Below are 13,691 nucleotides of genomic sequence, written 5' to 3'. Positions count from 1 at the left end.
TCTGAGGGAAAGAAAGCAGAAACTTTTTCAGTCAGCCACCTAGATCTTGATCTTTTGCAAACTCACTTGTGTTGGCAAAGATACCATTTTATTTCTCAGTGGTTTTATTCCCAGTAGAGAAACCCACACAAAGTCGTCCCTGGGAAACAGGGTGTACAAGAGAGTTTGACAGTGATGTGATTGGCTGTTCCTAAATTTGGAAGGTTGGATCGGGGCTGTGTGAAATGTTTTGGACAGATCATGATGGGCTGAAAAGATGGAGACTTAAGTGATTTGTGGATTTAGGTCAAATTCAGGAAGCTCAGTCAGAAGAAAATATGAGAGAAAAATGTAGAAAACAGCAAGCATTTTGTTCCAGTCTCTCAAAGCAAAAAAAAGGTTGGTTTAGAAAAAGCAAAACAACCTGTTTCAGTATGTTTGAAATGAAGTTTTTCTGCTTGCCTCCTTTTGCAATTTTTTTCATTGTTTGAAAAAGAAGAAGCAAAAAGGAAAGGTCTTCAAAGGATCGACTTTCTCCAAGAGACTGAATTACTTCCTTAAGTGATATTCAGGACTGACTCAAAACCACAGAGCCAGCGATCCTCACCCAGCGCCCGTTTTGGAGCAAGGCGGGCGTAGAAGGAGACGAGCGATTTGGGCCACATACGAGCTGTCCCCCGTGCCGCTGCCCTCCCTCCCGGCCCCCGCCAGAGCAAAGACCACGAAAAGCCATTGTTCTCATTGGGCTTTTATTGTCCGGCCGGCCCTCGCCTCCCGCCCGCTGCCGGCGGGTCGGCTGAGCCCCGCGCCACGCGCGCACGACTGGAGCGGGTCTGTACGCAGCGCTGAGCCCCAGCCCCGCGCCCTGGGCAGCACATCCCTCCCGGGTATTTTTTGTTTTTTTGAAACATTTTATTTTAAAAATATAGTAGCTGTGGAAAGCAGCCCTCTTTATAAATGCTCGGTGCTGGAGTGGAATGCATCATCGCCGTCCTTATTACTAAGCTCTCCTCGGAACCTGCTTCTGCCCACATCAGTGCCGGCTGGCCGGCCGTGCCAGGGCAGTCGCGCTGCCGCGCGCTGCACCATCTGTTACAGTCAAGAAGGTTTGCAACTCCAGGGAGAGAGAAGGAGAGAGAGAGAGACCCTTCTAAAAATAGAAATATTGTGCTGAGTTGTTTGAAGTGAATGAAATACATAAAACGCCAGCATTAGATTAACTTCAGCTTGTCAAATATTGCTCCCGGCAGAGCTGGCGTAGTGCTCTGGTGGAGGTGGAGTCCCCCAGGTCCCCCAGCGCGTGCCACCGGCCCCCGGGCCCGGGAGGGAGAGGAGCCGTGCTAGCCCTCCCGGCGCTGCTCGTCGCAGAGCTCCTGCTAGGAGCAGGGCTGCTCTCTGCCCGTAACCGGCCAGAAGGAAACCTGCCCCCCAGGGCGCAGCGGGAGCTCCCAGGAGACATTATAAATAGGAAACTGTAAACACAACCATTCGAAATAAGAGACATCTACGATCACAGGATTTACTGGTTCAAACGTACCACCCTCCCCCCACCCGCACACCTATCCCCCTGTCCCCGCTCCATAAAAAGGTCTCCAGTAACAAAATCTTCATTCCAGACTTGGAGTAAAGGTGAGGTGCTCGAGGAGTAAAAAGGGACATTGCAACATTAGCGGTCTTTGCTCGGGAAGGGAGAAGTCGGTGGAAGGGAGGGAGAGGATTAGGTGGTTCAGGTCCTTCACAAGTTCATTTGGTTTGTCTGGAGGACTCCTAGGGTTATACCTGAGATGAAGAGGTCTAGGGGACACTCCATAGCTCGATTAAAACATGGGTGGTGTTTTGTGCCTAGAAGAGCCCTTGCTGCCGGGGTTTGTCTGTCACGCTCACCCCACGCAGCAACAGAGCAGCAGCCCTCCTCCGCTCACCACGGGGCTATCTGAACCAAGGCTCGGTTCGGGATGATCCATCATGTGTCGAGGATCTCGCTGGTGGGCGACGGCTCGTGGGGAATGCCCTGTGCGCTGTGGATGGTCTGGTTGTGGGAGAGGGAGTTCTGCTGGAGCTCCAGGGCAATGGCGTTCTGGGGGAACTCCTTCACCTGACGCTTGTACTCAAGGAAAGTGCACGCCTTGGTGGCTATCGCAATGATATTCTTGCCAATAAAGATGGTGGAGACCCTGCTGTCTTGGAACAAGACCATGTTGATGGCCCGGATGAAAATGGTGACAATGTTAATGGTGACCAAGCTGAGGACAGGGTAGAGCATCATTTTCTGTGGGGCAATGTGCTCCCCTTGCATGCTGATCTCACTGAGGGACACGCAAGGCAGGATCAGGAGGAGTATGTAGCAGTAGAAGAACATGAGCCCCTCCGCCCAGATGGGCAGGCCGGTCCTGTGCGGCTCCCACAGGTTGGCCTGGATGTCCAAAATATCCAACAGGTCAAGGGCCACCCAGAAGAGACGCCCCCGTAGGTCCTCTTTCTTCCGAAAGGTCCGTATGTACTCCATGCTGTCCAAGGCCACCAGCACCAGGTAGAGCCCTGGCACGCAGATGGAGAGGAGCAGGGTCAGGGCTTTCCTGGCCACCGTCTCCAGGTTCTTCTTGTCAGCTTTGTAATTCTGAAAGATGAAATACAGCTTGATCTCCAGCACGAAGATGTACAGGAACCAAAGGATCATGGCGTAGCCCCGCTTGGCTGTCTTCACTTCCGCCCCCACCCACACCGCCACGTAGCGCAGCACGATGAGGAAGCAGATGTCCCCCACCAGCACGATGATGCAGACGCCGATCTTGCGGGGCCCCTGGTTCTGCTCCACCAGATAGGCATCCATGAACGCCATGCTGGTCATGATGACGATGGTGGTCAGACACACGTGGCGCTTGTCAGGTGGCGGCAGCACCATGGTGAGACGAGCGGGCCTCCCTCCACACCACCTTGAGCGCTGGCCTGCACTAGGGGAGCCGTCCTGCTGGCAGGGCAAGGGGGGGCATCAGCCACGAGCCCTTGGGGACCAAGGGCTGCTCCGTCCCCCACCCCAAGGGACAGGTCCCGCAAAGAGCAGCAGGTCAGTCAGCAGCCCCTGCTCTCCTGGGGCTCCTCAGCTGCCTCTGCAGACGGTATCCCTGGCTCTGCCCACACCGGTGGCCACCAGCAGACCCGACCGATGCACGGCCAGCTCGCTCTGCTCCTTAAGCGACGCGGCTCTCCCCCAGCACCCCGGGCCAGCTGACCAGCCCAGTCCCAGGCACCCGCCACTGCCAGCAGCCAGGGCTCAGAAACGTGCAGGGCCTCCTTAATGCAGCTTCCCCCTCCGTGTGGGGTCCCCCATCATCATCAACCGGAGAGGAAAGACGCTGCCTCTCCAGCCAGGCAGCAATCCCACGGCACTAATGCACCTCCAGGCACCGAGCCCGAAGTTCTCGTACAGATCCCTGGAAATCAGGTGACCGATCGGGCAGAGGTCCGGCCTGGCCTTGCGGGTGCAAGCCAGCAGAGGAGACAGGGGAGATGGTCCTGGAAAGGCTGCTGTCTTCCCAGCAAGAACCCAAACTCCTCCGGGGTGCGAGGGGTCTCCCTGCGGTCTCACGGGGAACCACCGTGGCACCTATTGCTGCCGGCCAGCCCCGTGCCCGCGACGAGTAGTGCAGGCTCCTCCTGCCGCCAGCCATGCATGCATCCTCTCCATCCTGCCGTCCTGGAAAAGACCACAGAGAGCAGGCGTTAGGGTCCCTCCGTGTTCTGGCACCGGGCTGCAAGGACGGTTGTCCCCCAAGCTCCTCCGCACTGCGGCTATGAGCGGGGGATGCTTGTGCAAGGATGCACGGAGGCACAATTAACATTTAAGCAAGGCTTAATGCAGAACATCTTTTTATTCAAGATGAACCTAGCCTGGACTTGGACTGCATGGAAACTCAGTGCACCTCCCATATGTAGGCGCTCCCCATCCCAAGCTCCAGTCCTGGGTGCTCATGCAGAGAAAGCATGGAGCAAAACCCAGGTGGAGACATGCAAATTTGCAAATGCCCACTAGCCCTGCTGTGCGGCAAAGTTGCACCCAGCTCAGCCGTATCCCAGCTGCCGGACGGGCCGGGGGAGAGGGATCTCGCATGTTCTATGCAGGTCCCGGCGTGGGGGGATTTGCGCTGAATTATGACCTTGGTTTTCTAATGGTTGCTGACAGCTCCTCGCTCGCTGCTGCCAGCCTTTAGCAGAGCCCATGAAGTGGTAACTCGCCTCGCCTGGGGCACAGGCAGGAGCAGGCAGCGCTCAGCTACCTGCTACGAATAAATAATTGAGAGCTCTCCAGAGACGGATTTGTTGTTGTTTCCTTGCCGCTTGAGCAGCCACCTGACCGCACGCGAAGAGGCGCTCCGCGGGGCAGGCTGCAACACCTCGCTGCCCGAGGCTGCGGCGGGGAGCAAGGCGCAAGGCGCTGGGCAGGGCCCGCGGGCCGCTGGCCGTCAGCCCCCGTGGTCCCTCGTCCAGGCGCGTCACGGCACGCGGGTTCCCTCTGTTTCTTTGCTCCGTGCGCACCTCGGCTATAGGTAATGCTTCTGTGCTTCGTTGGGTGACTTAACTAGGACACAGGCAGGAACAAACCTGGGCTCTCAGGTCCTTTAGGGAGAGAGGAAGAGGTGGAGGTTGAAGGGAAAAAACCAAGCTGAAGGAATTATAAGGCATTAAAAACCTGCCCTACTTTGCACAGAGAGGTGTATTACTACTGCTTATGTTTATGGAGCCTCATTTTAATAAAAGATGGATTCCTTCTTGCTTAAGGGAGACAAGAAAATAAAAAGAAGAAAAAATAGGAAGCCAGATGTGTCAAAGCAGCCCTGACTTACACCTGAGCAGGGGGGCACCGGGCGATGTGTGTACCTGTGCCTGGTTCCCAGAGGAGGTGGCGGGTGAGGACGTGAGGCTCAGCAAGCTTTAACAGGGAACTTAGAAACTGAGCCAGGACCTAGAAGTTGCTCTTCTGAGTCCAGCAGCCACGTGTATCTGGGAAAACTGGCATGTTAAAATCCCAGTGTAACTTTTAACCATTTTTCCTGTAAAGCTCCAAGCCCTCCATATACAACAGGTATTCAAGGAAGGTTTTTAAACACAAGATACCAAAAGGGTGGGATCACTCGGACATCTGGAAGTCGGTTGCCTCAAGTTGTGCAGATGCAGCACGTGGCCCCTGCAGGGACCCCTCGGCCTGTCCCGCGGCAGGGGAGGAGGCCGCGCGGGGTCTTTGCCCTCTCGCCCTTTGCAGGAGGCCCAGGCAACCAGCCGAGACTGGGTCCGGGTGAGACGACGCCCGCTGCCGGTGCTCAGCCCAGCACAGGTCCCACGGGCGTGCAGAGCAGGGGGAGCCCCAGCACGCACGGCGCCTCGCGCCTCGCTCTTTGCAAACCTCTCTGCGGCAGGAACCGCTCAGGAGCAAACCCACGCGCACAGCGGGATTCACGGGCACCCCGAAGGGCGCTCGCTGGCGCGGCCGGCCAGGCAGGCGCTGCAGCCCCCCACCCCGCTCTCCCACCGAGCCCGTGCTCAGCCCTGCTCTCGCCAGCGTGCCTCGCCGTGATGGCTTGTAGCTGCCTTCTAGTGCCGCAATTCGTTCCTTCTTGAGGTTTCAGATAAAAATATATAGTCATTGCTGTAACTGCCTTTAAACTCGTGCCAAGTTTTACAGGGGATTTATGGCCAAGGACGGATAATTCCAGATAAATTAGGTCTTTCAAGAGGGAATGCTGTTTTTTCTTTCCCCCTTTATATATTTCTTCTTCCAAAAGACAACAGTTATTTAAAGGGCAGTGGGTGTATCGCAGAGCACCTCACAGCATGATTATATTTGAGAAGAAGCTGGCTTGTAAATCACGCTTCTCTGCCCCGTTGCTTTAGAGAGCTGGTGGGAGCCGCGGCGTCCGAGGACACGGCTCGGGGCAGGGGTTCGGCAGGCCCGGGGCGGCTGCGGGCCCTGCCGCAAGGCACGGGGCCCCAGACCCGGTCACTCATGGTCCCATTTCCCTCCTTGCTGGCATAAAAAAAGGCCTGGCTTTTGCTGAAACAAAGTATTTCAGCCAAACAGGAGCAGACTGCGCAAGCTCAGGACTTCCTTTTCCACGAGAGCTGAGCAGAAACACCGACGTGCCGACCCGTGCGGCAGCTTTACGAAACCCATTGCAGCGTGGGCTCCGGTCCCACCGGCCAGCACCTCCTCGCCCGCGGGCAGGCAGCGTCGGAGGCCCCTCTGAGCTAAAACTGCCAATTTTTGTCCCCTCCTGGTGTCAGCATCTCGCTCGGGAACACAAGAGCCAAAGAGTGACATTTTTATTGTTCCCACAGCTATTTCTCCGGACAGGACAGAGGTATTGGGAATGCCGTCGCAGCCGGACGGAGGGGAGCAGATACTTGCAGTTCCCCACGCGGGACCGGGGGCGAGGGGGCAGAAGCTGTTGCCCATCAAAGTGAGACGCAGGATGGCGGAGGTGGAAAGGAGATCGTCGTCCCCAGCACAGGATGGAGCCTCAGCAAACCCACCTGAGAAACCACCCCAAATCACACCAGGGCCACCCCAAGCAGCCGCGGGAGGTTTCCAGCCATATAGATCTCTCCCTCTTACTAATGCACGCGCAGGCTTACAGCCCAAACTGTTGAAAAGCACGAAAGCACACAGAAAAACCCTCCCCTGTGCATCGGGTAGTATCCAGGGCACTGGCAGATATTAATTCAGGGTATTTGCAAGAGCAGCAAACTGCCGTCTCATCCCCGGTGCGGGGCCAAGCGTTGCCAGCAAACGGCACGCTCAGGCAGTGGCGGCGGCGTCCTTCGCTCCGCTCCTGAATGATTCACGGCGGCTGGGGACGGGCTCGGAGAGCGTGCGCATTCGTTACAGCGACCTTTCGGAGCGGAGCAAGGGGACTGCGGGCGCCGAGCGCAATCACAGGGCTCGAGACCTGCTTTCTCTCCGTTTAATTTCTGCCTTACCGAGGGCCGGCACCTCTCTCACCTTTTGCAAATAGTTTCCAAGCGTTTGCCACGCTGCCAGTTCTTGTTCTTATTTTTCACCTGGGCGATGGTTGGTATTTTCCCTGCCTCTTGGAGCCCTTGTGCTATATGGGACTACACATTTCATATATATATATATAATACTATGCATTTCAGTTTTACATAAAGGAGGTCTCTACCCATCCGTGGAGAAAAGCTGGCACATTTGAATGATGTGTGACTATCGCTCCAGAGGGGAAGGAAAAAATCTCCTCAGAGTACTATTAAAGCAAAGCACATAGTTTTTAAACAATCATTCTTCTGGGAAGTCCTGATTTGTAATTTTTAAATGACTGCTCTTGACAGTACACTCAGCAACTGCTTGAGAAACTTGCTGGATAAACAAGGAAATGAGCTTGTCAGATAGCCACACGAACACCTCTGAGGCAAATATTTGTTTAGACAAGCATTCGCAAAATTTTTGCTTCCTGCAGGAGTGCTTGTAAATAAAATACAGCTCACCTGAACGTAATGAACTCGGAGCGTTAGGGATGCCAGGAAGCCAGACGGGCAGCTTGGGCTGAAGCCTCCTCGCAGCCCTCGCGCCTCCCAGGAGCCCCGGCTGCGAGCAGGTATTTCAGCGATGCTTCACCCTTGGCAAGCAGGGCACTGCTTACCCCAGGCAAATTCAATGCGTTGCAGAAGTTTTTCCACCACCAGCCTATGCAAATGGCAGGATGGGCTGCGCTGGGGCAAGCGAGCGCGTTCAGCAGCACCCAGAGCCAGCGACAGCGTGAGACAGGCTGGGCACGCGCACCTGCTGCCCACCAGACCAGTGGCTCCGGCCGGTGGAAACGGTGCTGTGGGCAGACAGGGCTCGGCTGCTTAAACCAGCCTCTTCTTAAACCCATGCATGAAAAATAGCACCTTGTCTTGCTCAGCAGGGCCGTATCCTGCCCTTCTTGGAGGGGATCAGGCGCTCGGAGACCCACGCGGCTCCGGCCCTGGCCTCAGCCCCTGCCCCTGCCCAGACGCAGCCCACAGGCAACTTCCAGTACTTCTGTGAAAACTGGTGGGGAGGCCGGACAGGCAGCAGGAGCGCCCAGGCTCACGCGGGGACTCCCCGTCTCCCGGCTCAGCCTGCCCCGTCCCACGGGTGAGGAAAGGGCTGCGGCAGGAATTTGGGGCCATGGGAAAGTCTCCTGGAGAAACTCTGGGGTGCTGCAGTGAGAAGGCTGGGCAGTAAAATCCCCGCACCCAAGCTCAAACTGAAGTGCAGGGCTCACCTCATCGGTGCTTTGCTTTCCCCAGCACTCAAGGGTGACGACCAGAAGAGATGCAGTCAGGCCCGGCACGGAGGGCTTGGTTATTGCTCTGGCGCCTCCATCCCAACTATGGAGTTATCCCTTGTTCTTGCACCTATTCCCGGACCTCCCCACTGCTCCACAGCGCCTCTGGCTATCCAAGGACATGTAGTCACAGCTGTGCTTCAGCATCAACTCAGCCACTGCAGAAGGAAATTAAACTGTTTTCCCCTGGGAAGCGGGTGGCTCATTGCGGAGTGATTAATTACCGCTGGGTCTGCGGTAATGCCCTCCGTAATCCTCAGGCACCGGAGCTTCGCGCACACCCTCCTGCAGCCCATCCTCCCTTCGCTCTCTGTTGCCGCTCATCCAGCCTTGCACCCTGCTTGGCTGGCAGCCCCGGCGCTACCTGGCAAATGAGTTAAATAATTTAAGTGACTTCAACTCTGCCTATAAATAAAAGAGGGGGTGAGCGAGGCAAACGCATATGCAACTCACTTCCCAGGTAGTTATGGTGCTGCATTGCTTAAAGCTTCATTTACACTTTAATTGCTTTGATTTATTTCAGCTTTCATGGATGTAAATCTGACGCTCCCCTTCATTTAGTCCTTCGCTGGCCTGAAGAGCTCCACAACGTCCTTTCCAACGCACTTCCTCCGACCTGGCTTCAACTCGCTGCTCTGAGATATCCAACAACTGGAGCCATCCAGACACTGAAACAAAACAAGCCCATGCCACTGCTTTTGTCTGTCCTTTGAAGGCTGCCCTTGCCGGCTGCCATTCCCACGCTGAATGTTATTTCTTTGATTGGCTTTAGCAAATGCAGCAGTGCACAGGACTTCTCCATAGCTGTCAGCCAGGGTCTCGCTTCCCCGTTGCCCGACTGTGGTTGCTAATGTGGCCCGGACACCTCATGCGGGGCTGGAAACGAAGCCGCGGCGCAGCCTTGCAGGCGACGGCGTTATTCGCCACCCGGCCGGCGACGCTTCAGGGCAGCGACCTATGCACAGCAAAGCGACCCGACCCGCTCGCCGCGGCGGTCAGGGCTGGGAAGCGGCTACTAATTGCTTACGTATTTTGCAACTCACTGAATTATTTGCAAGCTCTGCGCACCACACCGGCACGGAATTTAAAGGGAGAACAAATTCTCCCCTGGCGGAGAGACGATAAATCCCGTTGTCCCATGCCGTTGCACTTCCCTGCGGGCTCGAGGGCTGCCCTCAGCGTCCCGGCTGCGCAGCGGCCCCCAAGCCGGCAGCTCGTGGGGCACACGGTGCTTCAGCCATGCCCTGCCGCTGGCCCCTGCCGGGCAGCAGCGTTTCGCTGCCTCCTCGGAGGCAGTAATGGCATCTCGAGTGCATCCTGCCAAGGAAATGAGATTGAGGAAGATTTTCCGGGCCCTGCCCACTAATTGCGTCTGGAGGAGGAAACAGCCCACTCGCTAATGATTACACACAATTTACCCTGTAGGCACAGGGAACCTGGCGGGGGGAGGCTGCAAACTGGTCCAAGAACCTGCCCAAAATAGACAGTGCAGCCGGGCTGGCAGGTGAAGCCTTTTGGAAGCGAGGCCTCGTGCACTTTTCTGAAGGGCCTTTGGAGACAGGGGTCAACATTTCCTTAATTCCTTCGGCAGCTTTACTTCTGACTCCCTTCTCAAGGAGAAACCCAAAAGGAAAGCATCAGACCTCTTGCCTGTCCAGGAGAAAAAAAAAGAAAATCAAGACGCCTCTCGATGCCCTCCTTGCGCGCTGGACTGGAGCAGGGCCGCGTGCCCGGGGCAGACCCCGCGCTCCCGGTGCCGGATGGCCATTTGTATTCGCAGCCAGGTCTCCCGGGGCCCTTCTGGTGGTACAGCCAGCTGCAACGTTCCCCCATTCAAAAATATGCTGATTTTGATGAAATTTGACAGACGTGTCAAAAAAAAATCTTTTCAGGCATTTTGGGTGTTGAAACATAGCATTTAGAGAAGGTAAATGATTCATTTTCACTTGTACATATAATGTTAAAATTATAATACTACGTTTTGACACTATCAAAACAATTTACTGTTTTCCCAGTAAAACGTGCTGCTTTTAGAGGAAGTGTTTAGCATTGCTAAGCCAGGGGAATTCTCAAGACGGCAGCGTCCCCCGTGCACAGCCCGGCTCCTCTGTGGCGGGAGCCCGTCGGCCCCTTTCCCGTCCCTCTCTGCCGGCCGCCCAGCTTGGCGCTCACCCCGTGGTCGCGGCTCGGGAGCCACGGCACCCGTCCCGGCTTACAGCGAGCCTGGCCGGTGACAGCGTCACTGTAATCCAGGATATGACACCCGCGACTTCTGCCCGCTCACAAAACCTTTTAACTTGTCACTGGAGGAAATTAGATTGGGCTTGATGTGACGAGCCTTTGACACCCCGCGTTGTTGTTGTTGCTTGTTTTCTTCTGTGTGCTTCCAGACAGTCGGTTTATTTGTTTTGCTCTTTTTCTGAAGCCTGAAATGAAGCTGACAGCTCTATAGCTCCCTTCGCCTTGCCATTCTCCCTTTCACAACAGAAGGGTGCCCAGCCCTCGGCCGAGCAGCGGTTTTGCCGCGGCACCGCCGGGCTGCATCCCTCCGCTGAGCACTTCTGCGGGAAGGCACCCTCCTTAGCACTTCCCCAAACAGGGAAATTATTGTGCTTTTGACTGAAGGTGCTCCGACATACTTGTGTTAGGAGCAAAGCATGTAACAAGCGGACAGGTACTCAGTGCAAGGGAAAGCCTCGTCCCACCCCAAATCACAGGGCTGACAGTGCACCTGAAAGTTGCATTTGCACAGCTGATCTAAATAAAAGGCACAAATACAACCCCAGCTTTGACCTCTGCTTGTATTTTCCCAGATAGTTACTGGCCATCAAGCTCTACCAGCAAGTAAAACCTGGAGCTTCGATTTTCTCTCGCTTAAAGAGCCAGGGGCTTAAAAACCTGGATCCAAGTGCTGTAGCTCAAGGCTGCGCTTTTGTGCATGAGCCACTGCCTCAAATAACCTCATGTTACCAGTATTAGGGGAAAGGAAAATCTCTCCCCAGAGCCAGTGCATCTCAGATAGATGCTTTCCCCCACAGACTGCTGTAAATCCCAATACACGGAGCACCAGAAAACTCCTTGTTCTTGCTGGTCCCCATCCTCGCTCTCACCCTCCTGGGTGCTGGCAGGGAAGCACAAATTTCCCTGAAAGTGATGTCCCAGGCATGCTCAGCCAACACACCAGAGCACTCTCAGCTGCTCTAGCAATATCAGATGTCTGAGAACCAAGTGCCTCTGGCTGCCCCTCATCTCATCTAGGCATGATTAAGAGGGTGTGAGCTAATTAACACAAAATGGGAGCTGATGGTTGTGCAGCCATAAGTAAGAGAGCAGTGGGAGTTTCCTGGTGCTAAAAGCATGCTTGCAGGAGAAGAGGCTGTAGGGTGCTATGTGCTTTGGGGCAGAACTTTGGGAATGTCTCACGGAAAATAAATCTTTGAGCTCTGTAGGCATTTCTGAGTTACAAGAGAGAGCATTTAGATGGGGATGATTTAGCAGGAGACAGCTGAAGGGATGAGAAGCTGGCTTGCAGGCTCTCCTTTTCCAGAGACCAGGGCAGAGAGGCACCTGCTGGTTTCTCTGACCTGAGGCTGGGTAAGGTGGCAGGCTAAAGGCAGGAGCTGAGGGACTTACCCCCTTACCTTATCCCTTTGCCCATGTGGGGCAAGGAAAGGTGGCAGGCAGCAAACAGCTGACACACTAAACCAGGGCAAGCTCAAAGAGAAAGAGCTCGTAAGATACCAGGGTCTGACTCTCAAATCACATTCCTGGAAACCCCTGTGACTTGATGCTGAAGGCATTAAGTGCCTTCTGCTCTAAATGCAGTGCTTTGCTCTATGTCCCAGCACATGATCAGGGTACAGTCTGGCCAGGGCTGACAGGGGACAGTGACCTTTGCAGGAGAGCACCTGCTTTTTGCTCTCTTGAATCTAGCCCTCTGTGCAGACAGATCTTGGGGTTGGCAGGAAGGGTTCAAGGGCTGACTCTTGGTTTGAAACTAGCTGCCCTATGAACCTCTGGGGAAGTCACCAAGGAAGAAAGCCAGGGGGGTATCCCTACTCTGTAGGTCTGGCCATGATGTCTGGTGCCAGACGGGGAAGGGAGCTGGGACTTGGTGCCTTCACTGAATAGTATTTGTGGTGTGTGTGTCTGGCTCTGTCAAGCAATGGCTTTGGGGAGGTACTGTGCTGGCTTCCGTGGGAACCTGCATGCTAGGGTGGAAGGGCAGCAGTAAGCACCCTGTATTCTGTGCTGCCTGGAGAAACCTCCTCCTCGTCTCTCTCCAGGCATACGGAGGGCCTGGGGTGCTCGAGGAGAGGAGTTAGCTTCAGCGTCATGCAGGTAGGGTGGGATCTCTGGAGGTCTCTGAGCCAGCTGGAGCAGGTTGCTCATCTGCTCAAGTCTAATATTTCCCCTGGAGGAAACCCCACAGCTCTTTTCTCTCAGTCTATGATCCCCCTCATGGGGGATAATTTTTTTCCTACTCTCTCACTGGAATTTCCCATTTTCCAGCCTGTTTCTGTAGCCTCTCACCCTATCCCCATGCACTTCTGAAGACCCTGGCCTTTCCTCTGCATCTCCTGTTGAGGGGTGCAGGCAGTGCAGGATCTTCCCCCCCCAGGCTGAACTAACCCAGCTCTCTCAGCCTCTCCTTGTATGTCCTGTGCTCCAGCCCCGACCACCTTGGTGACCTCTCCAGGGCGTTGCTGTCCTCCTCTCTACTGGGGAGCCCAGACCAGACCCAGTGCTCCAGCGGCCTCACAAGTGCTGAGCAGAGGGGCGAGCTCCCTCCCTCACCTGCCGGCTGCACTCTTGCTAACACGGCCCAGGGTGCCGTCAGCTTTGCTGCAAGGGCGCAGCGCTGGCTCCTGGGCACTCGTCCACCTGCACCCCCAGGTGCAAAGGCAGCTGGTGCTCGCTGGAGGCTCCTCTCCTTCCCAGGCACTCGTTACTGCCCCGTCTGGAAGGGAGACTTGAACCCGCAACTCTGTCTCTAGCAGCTCATGGCCCCAAACCCCAGAGGGGATGGGTGAGGGACAGCAGGTCCGCAGGGCGCCGTGGGGTGCCTTCAGGTGCCCTCTGCCGCATGCGGTGCTGAGCCTGGCTATCCAGCGGTCCCTGCCAAACCCCCCGCACGGAGGCGGCTGCAGCAGAAAGCAAGGTGTGGACATCTCCTTCACCCTTTCCCGGTGCTGCTCTGCTTTCATCCCTGCCGCCAGGCTGTCGTGGTAGGGTGCAGCTGTGAGCAATTAGGGAGAAATGATTATGCGCCCTGCGGCTCCCTCTCTGCCGCGCGAGCGGTGCGGGTGGAGGTGGGGATGGGCTGGACAGCATGCCGAGCGTGAGACAGGCAGTCTGCTGCTTCTGCCATCCGTCTGACCTTTGATTAAG

The 13,691-nt window shown here is 55.7% G+C and overlaps 1 protein-coding gene across 1 annotated transcript in view; it reads right to left on the bottom strand.

The window, feature by feature from the left end:
* Positions 1-721: 721 nt before the first annotated feature.
* The window catches only part of TMEM121 (transmembrane protein 121), a 45,724-nt gene continuing 32,754 nt past the window's right edge, over positions 722-13,691 (bottom strand). Inside the window, exon 2 of the mRNA XM_067300441.1 lies at positions 722-3,673. Within this exon, the coding sequence (XP_067156542.1) occupies positions 1,943-2,881 (939 nt within the window). The 5' untranslated portion in view covers positions 2,882-3,673 and the 3' untranslated portion in view covers positions 722-1,942. The remainder of the gene's footprint in view (positions 3,674-13,691) is intronic.

This window comes from Apteryx mantelli, chromosome 8 (genome assembly GCF_036417845.1).
Source record: "Apteryx mantelli isolate bAptMan1 chromosome 8, bAptMan1.hap1, whole genome shotgun sequence".
Lineage (NCBI taxonomy): Eukaryota > Metazoa > Chordata > Aves > Apterygiformes > Apterygidae > Apteryx > Apteryx mantelli.
The sequence above is the reverse complement of the archived record's forward strand: the minus strand, read 5'-3'. Positions and strand labels throughout refer to the sequence as shown.